General features: G+C 39.5%; 1 protein-coding gene across 1 annotated transcript; it reads right to left on the bottom strand.

Moving 5' to 3' along the window:
* Positions 1–4,201: 4,201 nt before the first annotated feature.
* Positions 4,202–27,072, bottom strand: LOC131928454 (PHD finger protein 14). Its single transcript, XM_059284510.1, has 23 exons — positions 26,958–27,072; positions 24,203–24,322; positions 20,782–21,012; positions 20,000–20,109; positions 19,717–19,838; positions 19,393–19,448; positions 19,110–19,210; positions 18,813–18,868; positions 18,368–18,479; positions 16,605–16,699; positions 15,980–16,028; positions 15,697–15,837; positions 14,871–14,946; positions 14,592–14,686; positions 12,865–12,955; positions 12,453–12,559; positions 10,274–10,369; positions 9,937–10,034; positions 9,633–9,764; positions 8,781–8,922; positions 8,320–8,406; positions 7,990–8,150; positions 4,202–4,745 (listed from the first exon to the last, which is right to left on the bottom strand). The coding sequence occupies exons 1-23, from the start codon at positions 27,052–27,054 to the stop codon at positions 4,619–4,621; spliced, it is 2,502 nt and encodes an 833-aa protein (XP_059140493.1). The 5' UTR covers positions 27,055–27,072; the 3' UTR covers positions 4,202–4,618.
* Between the last annotated feature and the right edge of the window lie 214 nt (positions 27,073–27,286).

The raw sequence follows: 27,286 nt of genomic DNA, 5'->3' as shown, positions 1-27,286 counted from the left end.
GTTTTTAATCGAAGAATAGTATTGAAAATATATTCTCGAAAAATCAATCAATTTTACGTTTCGGTATGAATGGTGAATACTACACCAAAATTGAGTCTGTAGTTTTTCATCTTACTCGGAATCATTCTGCAAATCAAAGAATTCATCTTGTAATTCATCGGGAATGCTGGCAAAATCAAGGGAAGAAGAGAATGGGTAATGTGTAAATGCAGATTCTTCTTTTTTCAGCTCAGAGAAATAGCGATGCAGTTCGTCTTCAAGAGATTCAAGTTGCCCAGAAATCGCTTCTTTCAAAATTTTAATTATCTCACAGTCATATTCATCTACCACACCGCAGAGTTTCTCAAATGTACAATATTTCCAAGATTTATTTTCTTTACCGATTTTGCAGCTTTGATAAAAATGCCACGAGATTATCATGGAAAGTTATAATATTCGTTCATTTTTCATGAAGCTTCAGGTTAAGCGTATCTTGATGTTCGAATACATCTGCTAGGTATGATAATCTCTCCAACCACTCTATGTCGTTTCAAGTATACAAAAAAGGGCTTGTTTCCTTTGCACTTCCAAGAACAATTTGATTTTAGATTTCAATTCAAAAACACAATTTACAACATTTCGTTTGACAGCCAGCGTACTGTAGTGTAGAAGAACAGAACTTCGTGATCTATATTAATGTTTTTGCTCAGTTATTTGAAGGCTCCAGATTTTATATAATTTACGACTTATACTAGCAATGGACTCTTGATGTCGATTGGTTAGGGCAGTGGTTAGGGAGCTAAATCTTTTCTGTTTTCTGAAAGCCCGATTTTGAGCTAAACATAGATGGCGCACCATCCGTACAAACCCCCACAGCCGTTCTAACCCATTTTATTCATCCCGTTTAAAAAAAACGTGTTTATTTTCTCCATGCTATCTTTACAAAAGAGCAACTCTTCTTTGTTATCATCTGCATGAATATAGACACAGACCAGCAACTGCGAACACGAACTCACGTCTGTTGATTTATCAACTTGAAAAGCAAACAATGGTGAAAGCTTAATTTCAATAAAAATGTGTTATTTAACATTTACGTACATGCAGCGTTTGATGAGATTTTCTCCTATTTTTTTTTTTTTCTTGGCATTTTCTATTGCGACTTCGTTTGATGCTTGCACTAATGCTGGTGAAAACTTCCTGTTCGATTAAGTCTCTGGCGTTTGCAACTAGCTTCTTACCGACGAAAGAACTCCATATATTTTTTGGTGTGTTCCGAATGACTCGTCTCAAATAACGTTTTAGTTTTGAAGATTTCATAGAATCGTGACTGAGAACAACTTTGTACAGTGCGCTTTGTTTCTTCTCTATTACACTAGGCATGCTGCCCAGCTTCGCTTAGGCTTTCGAAAACATTGAGAATTTGAATGGTTAATTAATTCGCCCATATAAGGCGCCGGTCAGTTTTGACCCCCTCTTCGTAGACTTTTCGGCCAACCGGCCCCCGTGTTCTGTCGCCCCAAGGCGAGATCCTGCCAAATTTGAAGCGCCTGCGGCGCCGGGAAGTGCCCTATCAGGCACCTGACAACTTAGCTTTATAGATCATCTAGATCTAGATCTAGAATCTCTAGATTTAGAATCCAAATAGATAAAATAAATTTTTTAAGTTTAGGCCGAGAAAATCGTATTGTATACATTTCATTGCGTACATAGCTCTAAATCATATTTGAATGAAATAGTTCATTTCTTTTTATTCTAAACTCGGAAGATGACGTCATCAGTTTCGTGCTTTTTTTTTTAGTGTAAACAATAAGCGACGTCATTGTTAAATGCGTTCTTGTCTCAAGTTTATACACTTTTCCGGTTGCATAAATAATACTGTTTCTCTACATTCGAATACGCCTTTATTTTTTATTTTTCTTCTTTAAATAAAATTGTGGTTATACATTTATAACATCTAACATATTTTTTTCAACAAAAGTCCGTATAAAGGTATCCATATATCGCTGCCGATTCTGACGTGATGTCCGGCGAAAATATTTTGCGGACAGAGAGAGAGAAGTGCGCACATGGGGAATTATATATTAGGATTTCCAGTGATGTTAATGAAGCCGAATTTCAAAAATTCTTCTAAATATTTATGTTTTGTTTCAAATTACTAAGGTTTAGTATACCAGTTGGCGACCCCCCAGAAAGACCTTCGCGACCCCCAGGTTGGGAACCCGTGTCACAGATAGATCAATTTTTTTTGAAAACTTCACTTTGATTTGATAGCAACACTTTGCCGATAAAATATTTTAGTATAATTAGTTCAGCCATATGTGTTGTCATATTTAGTTATAAATTAAAAACAACCAAATTTATTTTTACTTCAAATAATTTTAATTACCAAAAACCTCACCAAATATATCCAATCTTTCAGTGAAGTCGACAAAACCCACGAATCAAGGTTGTATTACTATCGCACCTTATAATATCGCACACCATTGTTTAAAGTTTGTTATACACAATTGGTTGCGAGGTCATTTAATTACCAGTTACATTTTATTTTGATGGTATGAACGATTCGGTCTAATCGGTGTAAGAAAGACAACCCATTAAATGAAAGCGTGTTTGTAGTTTAAATAGGTTATCTTCCTTGCTCTGTTCCCATCATCTTTATCTCTAACCACTGAGGATCACCAGTGAAATTGACCACAAGGACTCATAATAAAACAATGGCGGTGGCGTAAGATAGCAAAACGTTCTTTAATTCATGAACAGGTTATAATACATACAGTCTGGGGTGGGAATCTTGTCATTAGCTACACAATATTTTTGTTTGAAATCTTGTCATTACAATTTTTTAAGTCATTAAGTAACAGATATTAAAGTGTTAGACTAAGTCATGTAGATTTTAACTAAATCTGCTCATATGACTGACTAATCTGGTCACATGACTGACTAATCTAGTCACATGACGGACTGACTAATCTAGTCACATGACTGACTAATCTGGTCACATGACTGACTGACTAATCTGGTCACATGACTGACTGACTAATCTAGTCACATGACTGACTAATCTGGTCACATGAGTGACTGACTAATCTGGTCACATGACTGACTGACTAATCTAGTCACACGACTGACTAATCTAGTCACATGACTGACTAATCTGGTGACATGACTGACTAATCTAGTCACATGACTGACTAATCTGGTCACATGACTGACTAATCTAGTCATATGACTGACTAATCTGGTCACATGACTGACTAATCTAGTCACATGACTGACTGACTAATCTAGTCACATGACTGACTAATCTGGTCACATGACTGACTGACTAATCTGGTCACATGACTGACTGACTAATCTAGTCACACGACTGACTAATCTAGTCACATGACTGACTAATCTGGTCACATGACTGACTAATCTAGTCACATGACTGACTAATCTGGTCACATGACTGACTAATCTAGTCATATGACTGACTAATCTGGTCACATGACTGACTAATCTAGTCACATGACTGACTGACTAATCTAGTCACATGACTGACTAATCTGGTCACATGACTGACTGACTAATCTGGTCACATGACTGACTGACTAATCTAGTCACATGACTGACTAATCTGGTCACATGAGTGACTGACTAATCTGGTCACATGACTGACTGACTAATCTAGTCACATGACTGACTAATCTAGTCACATGACTGACTAATCTGGTCACATGACTGACTAATCTAGTCACATGACTGACTAATCTGGTCACATGACTGACTAATCTAGTCACATGACTGACTAATCTGGTCACATGACTGACTAATCTGGCCACATGACTGACTGACTAATCTGGCCACATGACTGACTGACTAATCTAGTCACATGACTGACTGATCTGGTCACATGACTGACTAATCTAGTCACATGACTGACTAATCTGGTCACATGACTGACTAATCTGGTCACACGACTGACTAATCTGGTCACATGACTGACTAATCTAGTCACATGACTGACTAATCTGGTCACATGACTGACTAATCTGGTCACATGACTGACTAATCTGGTCACATGACTGACTAATCTAGTCACGTGACTGACTAATCTGGTCACATGACTGACTAATCTGGTCACATGACTGACTAATCTGGTCACATGACTGACTAATCTGGTCACATGACTGACTAATCTGGTCACATGACTGACTAATGTGGTCACATGACTGACTAATCTGGTCACATGACTGACTAATCTAGTCACATGACTGACTAATCTAGTCACATGACTGACCCCAGCTAACTCTACAATATTTACAGGTTCCAGTGAGGTGATGTCATCCACTGACTGACGACAACACAGGAGGTAATCACTAGGGAGACTGTAAGGTGTACAGGGCAATTCAGATGACATGTTGCATCTGCTGACATGTGGCATCAGCTGACATGTGACATGAGCTGACATGGGGCATTAGATGACATGTCGTGTGAGATGAGAGCAAAGTAGTGCAGTCAGCTCAATGTGCCAACACCTGGCATGTGACATCTGTGTGACACCTTAGCTGACAGTGACATCTCCGTGTGACACCTCAGCTGACAGTGACATCTCCGTGTGACACCTCAGCTGACAGTGACATCTCCGTGTGACACCTCAGCTGACAGAACTGTCCATCATGTCGCAAGCCTCACAGTGCCAGGTATAGCCTCTGACTTTTGGAGATTTCTTCATTGGTGGATCCAAACACATCATGTGGTAGGAGAGTTGGCACTCATCACACCTGGCAATCAAACAAACACATCAGGTGGTAGGAGAGTTGGCACTCATCACACCTGGCAATCAAACAAACACATCATGTGGTAGGAGAGTTGGCACTCATCACACCTGGCAATCAAACAAACACATCATGTGGTAGGAGAGTTGGCACTCATCACACCTGGCAATCAAACAAACACATTAGGTGGTAGGAGAGTTGGCACTCATCACACCTGGCAATCAAACAAACACATCATGTGGTAGGAGAGTTGGCACTCATCACACCTGGCAATCAAACAAACACATCATGTGGTAGGAGAGTTGGCACTCATCACACCTGGCAATCAAACAAACACATCATGTGGTAGGAGAGTTGGCACTCATCACACCTGGCAATCAAACAAACACATCATGTGGTAGGAGAGTTGGCACTCATCACACCTGGCAATCAAACAAACACATCATGTGGTAGGAGAGTTGGCACTCATCACACCTGGCAATCAAACAAACACATCATGTGGTAGGAGAGTTGGCACTCATCACACCTGGCAATCAAACAAACACATCAGATGGTAGGAGAGTTGGCACTCATCGCACCTGGCAATCAAACAAACACATCAGGTGGTAGGAGAGTTGGCACTCATCACACCTGGCAATCAAACAAACACATCAGGTGGTAGGAGAGTTGGCACTCATCACACCTGGCAATCAAACAAACACATCATGTGGTAGGAGAGTTGGCACTCATCACACCTGGCAATCAAACAAACACATCATGTGGTAGGAGAGTTGGCACTCATCACACCTGGCAATCAAACAAACACATCATGTGGTAGGAGAGTTGGCACTCATCACACCTGGCAATCAAACAAACACATCAGGTGGTAGGAGAGTTGGCACTCATCACACCTGGCAATCAAACAAACACATCATGTGGTAGGAGAGTTGGCACTCATCACGCCTGGCAATCAAACAAACACATCATGTGGTAGGAGAGTTGGCACTCATCACACCTGGCAATCAAACAAACACATCATGTGGTAGGAGAGTTGGCACTCATCACACCTGGCAATCAAACAAACACATCATGTGGTAGGAGAGTTGGCACTCATCACACCTGGCAATCAAACAAACACATCATGTGGTAGGAGAGTTGGCACTCATCACACCTGGCAATCAAACAAACACATCATGTGGTAGGAGAGTTGGCACTCATCACACCTGGCAATCAAACAAACACATCATGTGGTAGGAGAGTTGGCACTCATCACACCTGGCAATCAAATAAACACATCATGTGGTAGGAGAGTTGGCACTCATCACACCTGGCAATCAAACAAACACATCATGTGGTAGGAGAGTTGGCACTCATCACACCTGGCAATCAAACAATCGCAGGTCAATCTTGTCAATCACAGGTCAATCTTGTCAATCACAGGTCAATCTTGTCAATCACAGGTCAATCTTGTCAATCACAGGTCAATCTTGTCAATCACAGGTCAATCTTGTAAATCACAGGTCAATCTTGTCAATCACAGGTCAATCTTGTCAATCACAGGTCAATCTTGTCAATCACAGGTCAATCTTGTAAATCACAGGTCAATCTTGTCAATCACAGGTCAATCTTGTCAATCACAGGTCAATCTTGTCAATCACAGGTCAATCTTGTAAATCACAGGTCAATCTTGTCAATCACAGGTCAATCTTGTCAATCACAGGTCAATCTTGTCAATCACAGGTCAATCTTGTCAATCACAGGTAAATCTTGTAAATCACAGGTCAATCTTGTCAATCACAGGTCAATCTTGTCAATCACAGGTCAATCTTGTCAATCACAGGTCGATGTTGTCAATCACAGGTCAATCTTGTCAATCAAACAATCACAGGTCAATCTTTTCAATCAAACAATCAAAGGTCAATCTTGTCAATCAAACAATCACAGGTCAATCTTGTCAATCAAACAATCACAGGTCAATCTTGTCAATCAAACAATCACAGGTCAATCTTGTCAATCAAACAAGCACAGATCAATATTGTCAATCAAACAATAACAGGTCAATCTTGTCAATCAAACAATCACAGGTCATCTTGTCAATCAAACAATCACAGGTCAATCTTGTATATCAAACAATCACAGGTCAATCTTGTCAATCAAACAATTACAGGTCAATCTTGTCAATCAACCAATCACAGGTCAATCTTGTCAATCAAACAATCACAGGTCAATCTTTTCAATCAAACAATCACAGGTCAATCTTGTCAATCAAACAATCACAGGTCAATCTTGTCAATCAAACAATCACATGTCAATCTTGTCAATCAAACAATTACAGGTCAATCTTGTCAATCAAACAATCACAGGTCAATCTTGTCAATCAAACAAGCACAGATCAATATTGTCAATCAAACAATAACAGGTCAATCTTGTCAATCAAACAATCACAGGTCATCTTGTCAATCAAACAATCACAGGTCAATCTTGTATATCAAACAATCACAGGTCAATCTTGTCAATCAAACAATTACAGGTCAATCTTGTCAATCAACCAATCACAGGTCAATCTTGTCAATCAAACAATCACAGGTCAATCTTTTCAATCAAACAATCACAGGTCAATCTTGTCAATCAAACAATCACAGGTCAATCTTGTCAATCAAACAATCACATGTCAATCTTGTCAATCAAACAATTACAGGTCAATCTTGTCAATCAAACAATCACAGGTCAATCTTGTCAATCAAACAATCACCGGACGTTTTTTATGAAACAAAGCTGGCACAACAATTTCTGAAGAACTGAATTATTGATGATTGTTGAGTGACCATTGAAAGACGTTGAATGGGTGAGAGTTGAGTGAGAGTTGAGTGAGAGTTGAGTGAGAGTTGAGTGAGAGTTGAGTGAGAGTTGAGTGAGAGTTGAGTGAGAGTTGAGTGAGAGTTGAGTGAGAGTTGTTGAGTGAGAGTTGAGTGAGAGTTGAGTGAGAGTTGAGTGAGAGTTGAGTGAGAGTTGAGTGAGAGTTGAGAGAGAGTTGTTGAGTGAGAGTTGAGTGAGAGTTGAGTGAGAGTTGAGTGAGAGTTGAGTGAGAGTTGTTGAGTGAGAGTTGAGTGAGAGTTGAGTGAGAGTTGAGTGAGAGTTGAGTGAGAGTTGAGTGAGAGTTGAGTGAGAGTTGTTGAGTGAGAGTTGAGTGAGAGTTGAGTGAGAGTTGAGTGAGAGTTGAGTGAGAGTTGAGTGAGAGTTGAGTGAGAGTTGAGTGAGAGTGCTCTAGTACCTGACAGTGTCTGTGACAGTACCGTCCTGATTACACACCACACACATGATGTACAACCCCTGGGCTGGCAGACTGACATGGGAGGCTGGGCTCTTGTCCGCTCTCTTCACAGGGGAACTCACTTTTGTCAAGTCTGTGGGGCACTTGGTCTGTGAGGATTTCTGTCAAAATGTTTGGACAAGTTGCATGTTATTACCAAACACTACAGACCAACCTCGTATAAATTCAGCCGTAACTTACCCCAGCCGTACAAAACAACCTCGTATAAATTAAGCCATAACTTACCCCAGCCGTACAAACCAACCTCGTATAAATTCAGCCGTAACTTACCCCAGCACTTCTAGCCAATCGCCTGGCGCGTGCCGTGTCTCGCTTTCTTCGATTTCTTTTCCTGACTAAACTTCTCTGCTGCTGGCTCTACAAGGGGAAAGACAATTTTCCAGCTTGTAGATGACATGTCGACAAGATGTCCAGTCAAATGTCAACAAGATGTCCAGTCAAATGTCAACAAGATGTCCAGTCAAATGTCAACAAGATGTCCAGTCAAATGTCAACAAGATGTCAAGTCAAATGTCAAGATGTCCAGTCAAATGTCAACAAGATGTCCAGGCAAATGTCAATAAGATGTCCAGTCAAATGTCAACAAGATGTCAAATGTCAACAAGATGTCAAGTCAAATGTCAACAAGATGTCAAGTCAAATGTCAACAAGATGTTCAGTCAAATCTGAATGTATCAAATCAAATGACATGATGATCAACTGACAGGTCAAGTCACTAAGGAGATGCTTACTTTGATTGAGTCTTGGACATGGCTGAGATGGAAAAATTTGTCCGGCTCTTTAATGGTTTCCCGCAGCCTGCGCGGCTCATCAACATCTGGAGCGCTGCGCAGCGAGCTGTCACTGCTGGGTACTACACAGTAGGAGCACTGCCTGCAACACACAACACAACACACTAACAGCGAGCTGTCACTGCTGGGTACTACACAGTAGGAGCACTGCCTGAAACACACAACACAACCTGACACACTGCCTGCAACACACAACACACTGCCTGCAAGACACAACACAATCTGACACACTGCCTGCAACACACAACACAATCTGACACACTGCCTGCAACACACAACACAATCTGACACACTGCGTGCAAGACACAACGCAACCTGACACACTGCCTGCAAGACTCAACACACTGCCTGCAACACACAACACAACCTGACACACTGCCTGCAACACACAACACAACCTGCCACACTGCCTGCAAGACAACCTGACACACTGCCTGCAAGACTCAACACACTGCCTGCAAGACAACCTGCCAGACTGCCTGCAAGACAACCTGCCAGACTGCCTGCAAGACTCAACACACTGCCTGCAAGACAACCTGCCAGACTGCCTGCAAGACAACCTGCCAGACAACCTGCCAGACTGCCTGCAAGACACAACACACAGCCTGCAAGACACAACACACTGCCTGCAAGACACAACACACTGCCTGCAAGACACAAAACACTGCCTGCAAGACACAACCTGACACACTGCCTGCAAGACTCAAGACACTGCCTGCAAGACAACCTGACACACAGCCAGCAAGACAACCTGCCAGACTGCCTGCAAGACAACCTGCCAGACTGACTTACCAGCCAAAGAGTTTGGTTTTCTTGGGCATACGAGTGAGTGGTGGCTCCAGACAGCCCAGGTGATAGTGTCCCTTACAGCTGTCACACTTGGCCAGCAGGTGTTGGTCTGTGCTGCTGCTGCACGTCACACACCTGGGGTAAATTTCAAATGACCATCAAATGACATTGGTAAATGACACTGCTAAATGACATTTCAAATGACAGTCAAATGGCACTGGTAAATGACAGTCAAATGACACAGGTAAATGACATTTCAAATGACAGTCAAATGGCACTGATAAATGACATTCCAAATGACACTTACTGGTTAATAACAACAGCTGGTGAGGCGGGTGACTCCTTCTTGTTGGGTGAAGCTGTCCGTTTTCTGTTTTTAAAGATGTCTGGTATGTTTGGTACTGGCTGGACAAGAGAAACTTTTCAGTCAACAGACAGAGAGAAACATTTCAGTCAACAGACAGAGAGAAACTTTTCAGTCAACAGACAGAGAGAAACATTTCAGTCAACAGAGAGAAACTTTTCAGTCAACAGACAGAGAGAAACTTTCTCACATCCTGGGCTCTACAGCTTCCAAGGTATGCTAACATTCAGGACAGCACATACAGGGTTACCACTATAAAAACTGTAAAATAAAAGTTTACCTTTCCAAAAATATCCTGCAGCATCCCACACAAAGACTCGCCCGCCCTGCGTGTTGTGTTGCCTCTCTGCTTTAGGTCATTCACTTCAGCATTCAGCTGATAACAAACATCACAATGTCAAGGTGACACATTGTTTACAAACATCACAATGTTTACAAACATCACAATGTCAAGGTGACACATTGTTTACAAACATCACAGTGTCAAGGTGACACATTGTTTACAAACATCACAATGTCAAGGTGACACATTGTTTACAAACATCACAATGTCAAGGTGACACATTATTTACAAACATCACATTGTCAAGGTGACACATTGTTTACAAACATCACATTGTCAAGGTGACACATTGTTTACAAACATCACATTGTCAAGGTGACACATTGTTTACAAACATCACATTGTCAAGGTGACACATTGTTTACAAACATCACATTGTCAAGGTGACACATTGTTTACAAACATCACATTGTCAAGGTGACACATTGTTTACAAACATCACAATGTCAAGGTGACACATTGTTTACAAACATCACAATGTCAAGGTGACACATTGTTTACAAACATCACATTGTCAAGGTGACACATTGTTTACAAACATCACATTGTCAAGGTGACACATTGTTTACAAACATCACATTGTCAAGGTGACACATTGTTTACAAACATCACATTGTCAAGGTGACACATTGTTTACAAACATCACATTGTCAAGGTGACACATTGTTTACAAACATCACAATGTCAAGGTGACACATTGTTTACAAACATCACAATGTCAAGGTGACATATTGTTTACAAACATCACAATGTCAAGGTGACACATTGTTTACAAACATCACAATGTCAAGGTGACACATTGTTTACAAACATCACAATGTCAAGGTGACACATTGTTTACAAACATCACATTGTCAAGGTGACACATTGTTTACAAACATCACAATGTCAAGGTGACACATTGTTTACAAACATCACATTGTCAAGGTGACACATTGTTTACAAACATCACAATGTCAAGGTGAAACATTGTTTACAAACATCACAATGCCAAGGTGACACATTGTTTACAAACATCACAATGTCAAGGTGACACATTGTTTACAAACATCACATTGTCAAGGTGACACATTGTTTACAAACATCACAATGTCAAGGTGACAAATTGTTTACAAACATCACAATGTCAAGGTGACATACTGTTTACAAACATCACAATGTCAAGGTGACATACTGTTTACAAACATCACAATGTCAAGGTGACACTTTGTTTACAAACATCACAATGTCAAGGTGACACATTGTTTACAAACATCACATTGTCAAGGTGACACATTGTTTACAAACATCACAATGTCAAGGTGACACATTGTTTACAAACATCACATTGTCAAGGTGACACATTGTTTACAAACATCACAATGTCAAGGTGAAACATTGTTTACAAACATCACAATGCCAAGGTGACACATTGTTTACAAACATCACAATGTCAAGGTGACACATTGTTTACAAACATCACATTGTCAAGGTGACACATTGTTTACAAACATCACAATGTCAAGGTGACAAATTGTTTACAAACATCACAATGTCAAGGTGACATACTGTTTACAAACATCACAATGTCAAGGTGACATACTGTTTACAAACATCACAATGTCAAGGTGACATACTGTTTACAAACATCACAATGTCAAGGTGACACATTGTTTACAAACATCACAATGTCAAGGTGACATACTGTTTACAAACATCACAATGTCAAGGTGACACATTGTTTACAAACATCACAATGTCAAGGTGACACATTGTTTACAAACACATTGTCAAGGTGACACATTGTTTACAAACATCACAATGTCAAGGTGAAACATTGTTTACAAACATCACAATGTCAAGGTGACACATTGTTTACAAACATCACATTGTCAAGGTGACACATTGTTTACAAACATCACAATGTCAAGGTGAAACATTGTTTACAAACATCACAATGTCAAGGTGACACATTGTTTACAAACATCACAATGTCAAGGTGACACATTTTAAAACTTGTACACCACTAACTGCTACTACCTGCCACACCACTCCTGCCCCCACCCCATGGCCCCCACCCCTCCTGACCCCACCCCCGCCTGGCCCCCACCCCTCCTGACCCACACCCCTCCCTTACCTGGTCGTATCTTGTCCTCACATCTCTTTCTTGCAGACGTAGTTTTTTGTTTTGTGAAACCAGGTCAGCCAGAGTGTTTTTTAGGTTGTCCACTTTGATGTTACGATCTGAAATCAAATTCTCATGTTATCATATGAAATCAAATTCTCATGTTATCATACAAAATCAAATTCTCATGTTACAATATGAAATAAAAAATGTATGTTATGGTATTAAAAAAAGCCCTCTGAAATAAAAAATACCATCAAACTTCCCTAAACAGAAAGATTAATTAATTCTGTGAACTAACTTTAATGTGAACTAACCTCAAGGTAAATTTACCTTAATGTAAACTGACCTTGACGTGAACTGACCTTGATGTAAACTGACCTTGAGGTAAACTGACCTTGATGTGAACTGACAGCCAACTTACCCATGAAGTAGTTGATAAATTCTGATGTGAACGCTGGCTGACCAATGGCTTTCTTCCTGATCTCTTGTTTTTCTACTGGCATTGTGTGAACCTGAAGAAGTAGGAGAACACATCAAAAGGTCATTGCTGGCTACACCCTAAAGGTCATTGCTGACATCCTAAAGGTCATTGCTGGCTACATCCTAAAGGTCATTGTTGGCTACATCCTAAAGGTCATTGTTAGCTACATCCTAAAGGTCATTGGTGGCTACATCCTAAAGGTCATTGGTGGCTACACCCTAAAGGTCATTGCTGGCTACATCCTAAAGGTCATTGCTGGCTACATTCTAAAGGTCATTGCTGGCTACATCCTAAAGGTCATTGCTGGCTACACCCTAAAGGTCATTGCTGGCTACACCCTAAAGGTCATTGCTGGCTACATCCTAAAGGTCATTGCTGGCTACATCCTAAAGGTCATTGCTGGCTACATCCTAAAGGTCATTGCTGGCTACATCCTAAAGGTCATTGCTGGCTACATCCTAAAGGTCATTGCTGGCTACATTCTAAAGGTCATTGCTGGCTACATCCTAAAGGTCATTGAGGGCTACATCCTAAAGGTCATTGTTGGCTACATCCTAAAGGTCATTGTTAGCTACATCCTAAAGGTCATTGTTAGCTACATCCTAAAGGTCATTGCTGGCTACATCCTAAAGGTCATTGTTAGCTACATCCTAAAGGTCATTGTTAGCTACATCCTAAAGGTCATTGGTGGCTACATCCTAAAGGTCATTGGTGGCTACATCCTAAAGGTCATTGCTGGCTACATTCTAAAGGTCATTGCTGGCTACATTCTAAAGGTCATTGCTGGCTACATCCTAAAGGTCATTGATGGCTACATCCTAAAGGTCATTGTTAGCTACATCCTAAAGGTCATTGCTGGCTACATCCTAAAGGTCATTGCTGGCTACATCCTAAAGGTCATTGATGGCTACATCCTAAAGGTCATTGTTGGCTACATCCTAAAGGTCATTGCTGGCTACATCCTAAAGGTCATTGATGGCTACATCCTAAAGGTCATTGTTGGCTACATCCTAAAGGTCATTGTTGGCTACATCCTAAAGGTCATTGCTGGCTACATCCTAAAGGTCATTGCTGGCTACATCCTAAAGGTCATTGCTGGCTACATCCTAAAGATCATTGCTGGCTACATCCTAAAGGTCATTGCTGGCTACATCCTAAAGGTCATTGCTGGCTACATCCTAAAGGTCATTGCTGGCTACACCCTAAAGGTCATTGCTGGCTACATCCTAAAGGTCATTGCTGGCTACATCCTAAAGGTCATTGCTGGCTACATCCTAAAGGTCATTGCTGGCTACATCCTAAAGGTCATTGCTGGCTACATCCTAAAGGTCATTGTTGGCTACATCCTAAAGGTCATTGCTGGCTACATCCTAAAGGTCATTGCTGGCTACATCCTAAAGGTCATTGCTGACATCCTAAAGGTCATTGTTGGCTACATCCTAAAGGTCATTGCTGGCTACATCCTAAAGGTCATTGCTGGCTACATCCTAAAGGTCATTGTTGGCTACATCCTAAAGGTCATTGCTGGCTACATCCTAAAGGTCATTGCTGGCTACATCCTAAAGGTCATTGCTGACATCCTAAAGGTCATTGTTGGCTACATCCTAAAGGTCAATGAAACTGCTGTAGACCAGTAAATCATGATGCATGTCGAGACTAAAACCTACTTGTGTAATGACTCCCATCAGCTCAGACTTGCGTAAGAAATGTCGAACAGCTGAAGGACTTGTGTGTAGATGTCTGACCATCTTCTGGGTGGGAACTGTACAAAAGATCCAATATTTAAACTTTAACCCTCCAATATTTAAACTTTGACCCTCCAATATTTGAACTTTGACCCTCCAACATTTGAACTTTGACCCTCCAATATTTAAACTTTGACCCTCCAACATTTGAACTTTGACCCTCCACAATTAGCTGTTTGACCAGTGAGCTACCTGACTTACCCCAAGATGGTGGCCTTTTAGTTTTAGTGATGCTGTACTTCTCTCTGTGCCTGTTGAGCTTTCTCTCAAACCGGAGCTAAACAACAAAAACACACATTTCATGATCAGACAACTCTTAACCCTTTCCTATCCGGGGCAGCAAAACTATTTTACTTTTCCTACGAGCGGGCAAAAAGACAATGAACTTTTCAACTACAGCACTTTATAAAAAAATTATTTTAAAAGAACAACTAATGTTAAAACTTAAAAAAAACAGCATCTAACACAAAATTGATTTGAGTTTATTATGTATGAGGTAAAATAGTTTAATGGTTTAGTAATAATAAATAAAAAATTACATTAATCGTAAAAAATAAAATGTCAAGAAAACATAATTTCTAATACTGTTTCTATTAAAAAAATTTTTTTTCAAACTGGAGCTACTTTCTTTTTCATTATCATTGTATTAGTTACATAATAAATAAATCCTGATTTAACGGCAAAGGTATTTTAATTAGATTTAATTTCACTTATTATATTGCCAGTAAATTTGAGAAATTTTTTTAACTTTAGAAAAATTGTAGAAAATGAACTAAATTTGGGAATTTCATTTTTATTGTGCCAGTATTGTTATATTTTTCTGAAATCTAGTCCATTACTGAGTGCATTGTTGGTTGTACATTTTTAATTAATTACTGTTTAGATAGTAAACATAAGTAGGGAATGAGTTGAACTTGACCAAATAGCCAACTTGACCAAATAGCCAACTTGATATAATAGCCAACTTGACCAAATAACCAACTTGACCAGATAGCCAGCACAGAGTGGTATTTAAAAGAATGTTTACCCTCTCCACGTGATCAGAGATGACATTAGGTGTGTGTGTCTTGACGTGGGACTGTATGGCCAACCAGTTTCTGCGCTTGATCTTTGAGCTTATCTTGTCAGCATGAAGTTTACAGTAGGCAAAAAATGGATCAGCTATGTCCTGATGACAAGACAACAACTTCATCGTCACAACAGGCAACAACAACTTTCATGTCATCATAACAACAGACAACAACAACTTTTATGTCACCATAACAACAGCCAAGAACAGCTAACGCTGCTACAAATAGACCAATGTTTACCATGACTTCCTCTGGTGCTGCCTCAGCCAACAAGCCTTCTCTCTGGGCACTGTCAACAGTAAACAACAGGCAATTCAATAGTTGCCATAGCAACAGTGAAACAACAGGCAATTCAATAGTTGCCATAGCAACAGTAAACAACAGGCAATCCAATAGTTGCCATAGCAACAGTGAAACAACAGGCAATTCAATAGTTGCCATAGCAACAGTAAACAACAGGCAATTCAATAGGTGCCATAGCAACAGTAAACAACAGGCAATTCAATAGTTGCCATAGCAACAGTGAAACAACAGGCAATTCAATAGTTGCCATAGCAACAGTAAACAACAGGCAATCCAATAATTGCCATAGCAACAGTAAACAACAGGCAATTTAATAGGTGCCATAGCAACAGTAAACAACAGGCAATTCAATAGTTGCCATAGCAACAGTAAACAACAACAAATGAAATACTCTTCACTCTACACCATCACATCTACAGCAGCAATTTTAAATCATCATCTAATATGAAATCAAGTAAACCTTAGCCTCACCTAATATAAAATCAAGTCAACTTTGGCCTCACCTAAGATGACATGAAATCAGCCATAAGCTAAGAGAATATGTAACAAAAAGCAAACGTACCATGTGACATGGAAGTAAGCTTTACACATCCCCGCATCACAGTTGATGCACACGCCAGTTTGGCTAAATCGTGAGTCTTCACACAATGAACATTCCTGGCAAATAGATAAAAAATTCCTGTCAAATAGATCAAACCTTTGTACTATACAAGAGTTACTTACCCTGGCGCCCCATGTTGTACTAGACAAGAGTTACTTACCCTGGCGCCCCACTTGGAATAAGACATCTCAAACAACGTGACCATGTTGTACTAGACAAGAGTTACTTACCCTGGCGCCCCACTTGGAATAAGACATCTCAAACAACGTGACCATGTTGTACTAGACAAGAGTTACTTACCCTGGCGCCCCACTTGGAATAAGACATCTCAAACAACGTGACCATGTTGTACTAGACAAGAGTTACTTACCCTGGCGCCCCACTTGGAATAAGACATCTCAAACAACGTGACCATGTTGTACTAGACAAGAGTTACTTACCCTGGCGCCCCACTTGGAATAAGACATCTCAAACAACGTGACCATGTTGTACTAGACAAGAGTTACTTACCCTGGCGCCCCACTTGGAATAAGACATCTCAAACAACGTGACCATGTTGTACTAGACAAGAGTTACTTACCCTGGCGCCCCACTTGGAATAAGACATCTCAAACAATGTGACCGTGTTGTACTATACAAGAGTTACTTACCCTGGCGCCCCATGTTGTACTAGACAAGAGTTACTTACCCTGGCGCCCCACTTGGAATAAGACATCTCAAACAACGTGACCATGTTGTACTATACAAGAGTTACTTACCCTGGCGCCCCACTTGGAATAAGACATCTCAAACAACGTGACTGTGTTGTACTAGACAAGAGTTACTTACCCTGGCGCCCCATGTTGTACTATACAAGAGTTACTTACCCTGGCGCCCCACTTGGAATAAGACATCTCAAACAACGTGACTGTGTTGTACTAGACAAGAGTTACTTACCCTGGCGCCCCATGTTGTACTATACAAGAGTTACTTACCCTGGCGCCCCATGTTGTACTATACAAGAGTTACTTACCCTAGCGCCCCACTTGGAATAAGACATCTCAAACAACGTGACCATGTTGTACTAGACAAGAGTTACTTACCCTGGCGCCCCACTTGGAATAAGACATCTCAAACAACGTGACCATGTTGTACTAGACAAGAGTTACTTACCCTGGCGCCCCACTTGGAATAAGACATCTCAAACAACGTGACCATGTTGTACTAGACAAGAGTTACTTACCCTGGCGCCCCACTTGGAATAAGACATCTCAAACAACGTGACCATGTTGTACTAGACAAGAGTTACTTACCCTGGCGCCCCACTTGGAATAAGACATCTCAAACAATGTGACCGTGTTGTACTATACAAGAGTTACTTACCCTGGCGCCCCATGTTGTACTAGACAAGAGTTACTTACCCTGGCGCCCCACTTGGAATAAGACATCTCAAACAACGTGACCATGTTGTACTATACAAGAGTTACTTACCCTGGCGCCCCACTTGGAATAAGACATCTCAAACAACGTGACTGTGTTGTACTAGACAAGAGTTACTTACCCTGGCGCCCCATGTTGTACTATACAAGAGTTACTTACCCTGGCGCCCCACTTGGAATAAGACATCTCAAACAACGTGACTGTGTTGTACTAGACAAGAGTTACTTACCCTGGCGCCCCATGTTGTACTATACAAGAGTTACTTACCCTGGCGCCCCATGTTGTACTATACAAGAGTTACTTACCCTAGCGCCCCACTTGGAATAAGACATCTCAAACAACGTGACCAGACTCAGTTTATCCACATCACCAAATGCCACACCAGGGGTGTACAGCGCACACACGATGTGAACCCACCTACAGATGGAAAATTGTGTACATGACCCAAATTACAGGTTTTAAAATGTGTACATGAACCTACTTATAAAATGTGTACATGAGCCTACTTATAAAAAGTGTACATGAACCTACTTATAAAATGTGTACATGAACCTACTTATAAAATGTGTACATGAACCTACTTATAAAAAGTGTACATGAACCTACTTATAAAAAGTGTACATGAACCTACTTATAAAATGTGTACATGAGCCTACTTATAAAAAGTGTACATGAACCTACTTATAAAATGTGTACATGAACCTGCTTATAAAATGTGTACATGAACCAGCTGATGTTGGCACAACTTACTTGCCATTGTCTGTTTCCTTAAAGATTCCTCCAGTGTTGGGGCAGAGTTCACACACCTGGGTCAAGGTTAGAGCAAGGTCATGTCTTTACACAAGGTTAGAGCAAGGTCATGTCTTTACACAAGGTTAGAGCAAGGTCATGTTTTTACACAAGGTTAGAGCAAGGTCATGTCTTTACACAAGGTTAGAATCAAGGTCATGTCTTTACAAGTAAGGTGGTAGAGAAGTGTGAGTGTGGAGGCGGGGGAGGTGTTGAAACAAAGTTGTAGGCAGTTTTCACAAGGTTAACATGACTCACAGGTTTAGCCGTGGCCTTGCAAGCGTCACAGAACCACGGCTCTGTGCTGGCAGAGGACTCGGTGCTGGCTGTAGAATGGCTCTCACTGATACCATAGCAACCTGAACAGATGGTTCATGCAATCAGTGCTTCATGTCATTCATTATTCATTCAAACAATAAAAATATTTAGTTCATTCATTAATTCAATGATTGATTCAAACAATCAAATTAAATTTCTAACTAAGATTCTTTGCTAGGTTTGACTAATCAAACATGTTTTATATTCCAATGTCTAGAAATACCTTCATGAACAGATATCCCACAGTTGTCACACTCAACAATTTCATCATCGTCAGCGCTGAAATAGTCAATCAAACCTCAGTCATTAAAATCTCCATAAAATATCACATTTTTTAAATTAGATTATTAAAACATTAAAATATTACTTATAAAACTTGGATACAATCTCATCAAACCATGACCCAATCTCATCCAACCAAGACCCAATCTCATCCAACCAAGACAAAATCTCATCCAACCAAGACACAATCTCATCTAACCAAGACACAAACCCATCTCACCAAGACACAATCTCATCCAACCAAGACACAATCTCTATGACCTACCTTCTGTCTGACAAGCAGACACAGCAAACGATGACCTTGATGCGTCCGTGTGGGACGGCATCCTGAAGTCTGTCTGGGTCATCTCTCTGTGGGTGACTTTTGGCTTTGCTTGCTACAGATTTCTGACAAGTCAAAAACATTCTCTAAACCAGATGAACATTGTCTTCTTCATAGGCATAAGTTAAATTCATTCAAATGCTATTGTATCACTACATTAGGGCTGTTTGTTTTACTTTAATTAAACGTTTGATTGGATATTGCTGTGCCATCAGGTTCAGCTTACCGATTGGTTCCCTTCTGAGCCTGCTTTGCCAGACTTTTTTTTTCGCTTTTTTGGAACATAGTCTTCATCATCCTCATCACTATCTATCATGGACCAAACATGACTCAAACCTAGCAGGTAAGACAAGAATTGTTAACTGTCATACATGACTCAAACCTAGCAGGTAAGAGAAGAATTGTTAACTATCATGGACCAAACATGACTTAAACCTAGCAGGTAAGACAAGAATTGTTAACTGTCATACATGACTCAAACCTAGCAGGTAAGACAAGAATTGTTAACTGTCAGATGTTAGGCCATGAGTATCACAGGCCATGAGTATCACACATAGAGGTAAAGTTAGGCCAGGAGTATCACACAAACAGGTAAAGTTAGGCCAGGAGTATCACACAAACAGGTAAAGTTAGACCAGGAGTATCACACAAACAGGTAAAGTTAGGCCATGAGTATCACACAAACAGGTAAAGTTAGGCCATGAGAATCACACAAACAGGTAAAGTTAGGCCATGAGTATCACACAAACAGGTTAAGTTAGGCCAGGAGTATCACACAAACAGGTAAAGTTAGGCCAGGAGTATCACACAAACAGGTAAAGTTAGGCCAGGAGTATCACACAAACAGGTAAAGTTAGGCCAGGAGTATCACACAAACAGGTAAAGTTAGGCCAGGAGTATCACACAAACAGGTAAAGTTAGGCCAGGAGTATCACACAAACAGGTAAAGTTAGGCCAGGAGTATCACACAACCAGGTTCACTTTACATCTATGCAAAAAATTACCCACCTTTTATTTCTGGGCTTTTAGTTTCATCATCAACATCTTTGTCAATATTTTCATCTTCCTCTTCATCAGCAGAATCACCGTCCTCTTCATGGTCAGTTTCTTCATCTTCACTCTCCTCCTCCAGTGGTTCCTCATCATCATACAAACTGCTGTTCTCATCTGAGTGCTCATCACCATTCACCACGTCCCCACTTTCTTCATCACTTTCATCTAGAGGCTCCTCTCCAAGTTCTAAACATTAGAACACATTTTTATGACATCTGATAGATAGCACATTTTTCTTACTACTAAATAATTTTGAAAGCAAGTATTTACAATTGGCAATATTTCTTTTTAAAAGGGGGGGGGGGGGGGTGAAGAATTAGCAGGAAAAAAAGAGTTACAAAAATTAACATGCAGAAAAAATAAACAATGTAAAATAACCCAAAATAAAGCAGGAGTGATTTCCTTTTATGTCAGTAAGGGGAATAGTTTTTAGTGCTATTGGGCTATAGAAGAAATATAGATAAAAGTTTGTGAAAAAAACATTCAATTTTTTAGAACATTTTTTAAACTAAGCTTTAAAAATAAAAAATTTCAAATTTTGAAGGTTCTTGAGAAGTCAGAAATGGGGCGAAATTCCGCATTATTAAGCACTAATTTTTTCGCTTTAGTAAACACACTTTAAATAGAATATGTGATTTAAAACGTGCGGCGTCAAAACGGCCAATGACAAAACGGCCCCGTCAAAAGGGCCAGCGACATATTGACCCCGTCATATAGGCTCCAGACAAATAGGCTCCCGTCATTTAGGCTACCGACAAATAGGCTCCCGTTATATAGGCTCCCGACAAAAGGCCTCCAGTCAATAAGGCTCCTGACAAATAGGCTCCCGTCATTTTGGCTCCCGACATATAGTCTCCCGTCATTTAGTTTTTTCCAGAAAACGGCCCCCGTCATTACGACTCCCGACAAATAGGCTCCCGCCATTTTGTTTCTCCACAAAACGGCCCCCGTCATTACGACTACCGACAAATAGGCTCGCGTCATTTTGGCTCCTGACAAAAAGGCTCCTGTCAATTTGGCTCCAGACAAAAGGACCACTGACACAGTGGCGTAGCTACCGTAAAGCTAGCGTAAGCAAGGCATGGGGGCCCAAGGCACATAGGGGCCCTTTTCCCTCATAAAAAATTAAAACTTTTACAATGGAATTTTAATATTTGTTACACATAAATAATATTAAAAAAGAAAAAGGTTAAAAGTTCCAAAAAGCCCCCCCCCCCCCCCACCGTTTCGGCAGTGGGATTCAGAGTGTGTGTGTGTGTGGGTCAAACAGAGCCCAATCGTTATAATAACACTACAGGCGATATCACTTTGTCGTGCAAGACATTGAGGGAATCAGCCTATAAATAAACTTTTTAGCAGTAGTAGGCAAGCATAATAATATAGTATAAATACATAATCAGGACATATAAAATACAAAATGTTGCCTTCAGAATATTTATATATTAAAAAATATCCATCGTAAGTAGAAGTTGATCTCTTTGTTTAACTCCTCTGTAGCCTAACGCAGAGGCGTAGCGAAGGCGAGGCGGGGGGTGCGGACCGCAACGGGTGACACCATTTAGGGGGGTGACACCAAAGGCAAAAAATTGTAAAATTTATAGAATTAAATGCCATTTGTCCAGATCCATTAGTTAAAGTTAAATAGTCTTCTAAGTACAAATTGAAAATTATATCAAGAGGGGGGGGGGGGTGACACCACGACGTAAACGTAAACTATAAAGAAAACAATGCTACATCCAACTGTATTATAAACAGACTGTAGATAAACATCGTTACTATTAAGTCTGCAGTGATTAAAGCTTAAACACGTACGCGTACCAGTATGTGGCATACATATATAAATTTTAGGCCTATGTAGGCCGACACACACACACACACTATATATATATATATGCTTTCTTTCCTGGGAGGGGGTGACAATACGAAGTGCCGCACCGGGTGACACCCGACCTAGCGACGCCACTGGCCTAACGGCTGACGATAATTTTTGCATAGGGGCCCAAAAATCCTAGCTACACCACTGCACTGACAATACCGTTTCTGTAGAGACTAAGTCTCCCGGCAAAGCGGGCTCATTGAATATGACACCTGCCAGTGGGACCCCTTCATCAATATTCTTTAGAGTTAGCTTATCCAACACTCTTATGTAATACAACGTATGCATCTCTTGTTCGGCAGGCCTTATTTTTATATTAGTTTATCTATTATAAAATATAGTATGTTTTAATTTAAGGGTCATCTATCTATGACATCCATAATTGAGTCGGTTATAGGCTGTTCCAACTCAGTGTGTGGGGAGAAGGGTCCACGCTGTACCTTCCTAACTGCAATATGCTTGTAGTTTATCAAAACAAAATGCTGTTATCATGTTAACATCATGTATATCATACATTTACACTTCTGTGCTCGCTTTTAAGCAACAGATCTTTTCTGTTGTAAATTAAACATTATCAAAACTTTAGAATTGGTGGAATTTAGCTGTTAAGGGCTCGATTTGTTTGTGAATTAATGTTGGTTCATAAAAAACACTTTCATTCGGGCATTAAAAAGAGGTTATAGTGGTATTGGAGGTAGGACACAATGGTTACTTTTATGCCAATAGTGGTCATATCATTCATTTTTCTGGAGCCAATATGTCAGGAGTCATTTTGTCAAAAGCCAATATTTCGGGAGCCCAATTGCCGAGAGCCAATATGTCGGGAGCCCATTTGTCGGTAGCCAAAATGTCGTGAGCCCATTTGTCTTGAGCCCTTATGTCGGGAGCCGCTTTGTCGGGAGCCAATATGTCCTGAGCCTATTTGTCAGGGGTTAATATGTCGGGAGTCCATTTGTCGGGAGCCCATTTGTCGGGAGCCTATATGTCGCAAGTCAATATGACGGGAGCCAATAAGTCGGGGCCCTTTTGACGGGGTCGGTTTGTCGGGAGTCGATTTGACGGGGCCGTTTTGACTGGGCACCGATTTAAAATCATCAAATTCTTATGGCTTTTTAGCAAAAAATACTACTTCCGTTCACCGGAAATCACTTAAAATTTGAAATAACTAAGAGAATAGGATCTTATATCAATGTTGTTTAAAATTTCATCTAACTGAATCAGGGCTAAAGTTCTCATTATAAAAACACGCACACAGACGGAGAGGATGCAAAACTGGAAGGTTATAAATCATCCCAATCACAATTTAGATTTTAGCATGATCTCATTGCATCATTTATATTCCGTATACGATAAAGTTGGAAGGTGTAACATGGTGAAAACTGTCTAATTATCTGCTAATTGTTCATAGTGATTACATCCTGGGTCCTCTATAAGGTATACTCCGAAAACAAAAAGCTTGGATAATTTTTAATTTATTTTTAGTTTCCATGTGCCAATTACCTTTTGAGTGTTTGCCTATGTCAAAGTCACTGTCTTCCTCACTGTCATCCAGACCAAAGTTCACCTGAACTTGACTGCTATGTACTGGCTTCACACGTCTCTTTCTTGGGTCACGATTTACTGAGCCAAATGGAACAAAAACATTTTTATGTCTCCCACCCATTTTAGTAGGCCTATATATTATAGTGCCAAAGCTATAGGCCTATAGATAAATGCATAAAATTAACTAAGGCTAACAGTAATCTTAAATAACTACTAAATAAGTGTAGTGGTGGTGAGTTAGTACAGGTACTTGCTTGACACTTGCTGAAAGTGCAAAAAGTAGGCTAGATCATCACTAAATCTAGTCTAGCTAGGCAGTAGATCTAGTTAGTTAACTGACTAACTCACTTTGTCATTTTGTGGTAGTTTGTCTAATGTAGAGAGTTAAAGAACTTCCCCTGACCTTTAAGATTACACTTTTCCTTTTGTAGTTACAACTTACATATTAGATTACACTTTCCCTAATGTGAGTTAGGTACCCATCAGAGTTGGGTGGACTCAGGGACAATCTACATTGTACAGGAACCAATGTTTTAATACAGGAACAAAGAATGGGTTTGGAAAACTCATTGTTTATTACAAAGTGAAGTTTCCTAAGTTATGTCTACTTGGAAAAAAAGTTCACAAAATGGTTTTAAGGAGATGAGAAATTTTAAGGAAAGAGCAGTGGAATTAATTCTTGTCTATAGTTTTAGGTACGTAAAATGGCCTGTGACTAGTAATGTGAAAAACAGGTGACTCCTTAAATTTTAATAATTATTTCACATTTTGAGGAGGATTTATGTTTTGAAAATTCAAAAATGTTTCCTTGTTTCATTTAGAATCTATGTAGAGTAAAGTTCCACGCGCGGTTAAAACACCGGTGCGGCCATCGCCTGTTTATCGCTTCGTACAATATTTGTTTTGATGTTTTATACGAAACTACCGATATCTGCTGTAAACCTGTCCATTTCTAAATATATCCAGGTCAAATTCTTTTGTTTTTCTCCTTCTGGAAGTCGAGTTTTTAAATTTTAAAGTTTCGAGGTATGACGTCGTAGGCGATTCTAGTTCCCCGTATGAAAAACACTAGGTCCCGGATGAGATGAATAAACCAACCTATCAAAGCTTTTTATAACTAGGTTAACTATAAATAGCTTCTACAATATGTGCGGGACACTATACATACGATAGATAAGGCTAATAAAGCAACCTGATAGGTGAATAGGGGTGGCCGCAGCTTGGGTGTCGATTTGGGTGGTTTCACAGCGCTGCGTAACCAACGACTTGAGCTAGACTAGCCTAGTTCTAGATGCTCTACATTTCAAGCTAAGCCTAGAAACTGTATAATTTCTATTTTTTTCTGCTATTTTAAATTATTTCGAGCATCTACTTCTTCTAAATCTAGTTTGTGTCTCTACATACAAGCATATCTAAGCAAATGTTACGTTATGTCTTGTCAGTGGTTGTTACGTCCCTTTGTTATGATTATTATAGTTGCGTCCCTTGAGTCATCACTGGGTCAACTTTTAATGTCGTTAATTAATTTAATTAACATGTTTTTAATTTGGTTTTGAAATCTATTAATTAATAATACAATCAACAACACGTTTAAAAGTGTAAAATATTAATTTTATTTATTAAACTAGGATTAAAACGTATAAAACACGATCGTTACGCAGCCGGTTCAAATGGCCGCAGGGAAAAAAAAAGAGGGGAAAAAAATATCGCAAGTAGCACGTCATTAAAACATGAATAGGTAATCCCTTAGTTTAGCGTCGGAAATTATCGGGTAATGTTTGTTGAGTTTCGGTAATTAGAGTTACGGTAAACCATGGTTTATTTGACCATTGAAATAATAATAAATTGAAAGTCGATTGTAGTAAATTAATGTTTTATTTTTTTAAGTTTAATCGACAAAAGGAAACAAGAATAAATATAATAGTAGATTTAAATTAGTAGATCTAAAAATAAAAACATATATTAATATAAATAATGTATCAAATGTAATAATTTAATGTTTTTGGCTTGCAGCGGATTTGCGACCATTAATTAATTAGATCTAGATCTAGCTAGATATCTAGCTGCTAGGCCAAGTAAAAAAATCTAGATTACGAAAATAGTAAAAATGATTACAAAATGTAAAAATGATTACAAAAATAAATCTATCCAAATTTTAAACATTCTGTATAAAAATAAAAGAAGACGCCAAATAAAGTATGGTTTACGGTACTTCCGGTGAATTCCGGAAGTGTGTGACAGACTTTGGCATTGTTTTACTGTTTTTTACTGCTATACGATTCCGGAATAATAACCGACGCTAAACTAAGGGATTACCCATGAATATCTCAAATTCAATACGTAGGAATATAAAATGATTGATACATATTAAGAGTAGAAAGGCAGAGGAATAATATAGTTATTTATAGTACTTTGGGTTTGTTTCTGTGTGAAATGGTTATAAAATAGCGCCCGATGAAAATCGGGAATTTGGAATTTTCCGCTATGTGTGACCGCGCGTGGAACTTTACTCTAGATCTAGAATCTACCTGTTTTAAGTTTTAGATTTTAGAGCTTAGGGCGGCCTTTTCTTAGGACTTTTTCAACTTTTTGTTTTTTAGTAATTTAGTAAGGTCAGAGCCCTAATAATCCTCACGATTCTAGTCCAGTACAGTACAAAACAGTTTAAAAAATTATAAAACTTCAAATATAATAACGAAATTTCTCTACTTACACATTGTTTTATACAAAAAACTCACTCTGGGGTCGAATTCCTCTGATTCCATTTTGTTTGTGTCTGTTCTATATCTATGCTTTATGGGGGCATCCATTATTAAATTTCTGCTATTTAAAATTTTTGTCCTTTATTTTATTTAATAAAACAAATATAAAGACTCAAACATAGCTAATTAATTTGCGGTGTAGCTTGTATTATATATGTTAAGAAATTATGGCAAATCTGCAATTTTAAGAATTTTTTTATCAATCGTGGAAGATAGATTAGTCTATATTGGAAATCATTACGATAATTTTCTCGTGTATGAATAATTTTTAAAATAATTC

Source organism: Physella acuta, unplaced genomic scaffold (genome assembly GCF_028476545.2).
Source record: "Physella acuta isolate Inbredline_101_S28 unplaced genomic scaffold, ASM2847654v3 ptg001504l, whole genome shotgun sequence".
In the NCBI taxonomy this organism is placed as follows: Eukaryota; Metazoa; Mollusca; class Gastropoda; family Physidae; genus Physella; species Physella acuta.
Note: the sequence above shows the minus strand (reverse complement) of the source record. Positions and strands in the feature narration are given on the sequence as shown.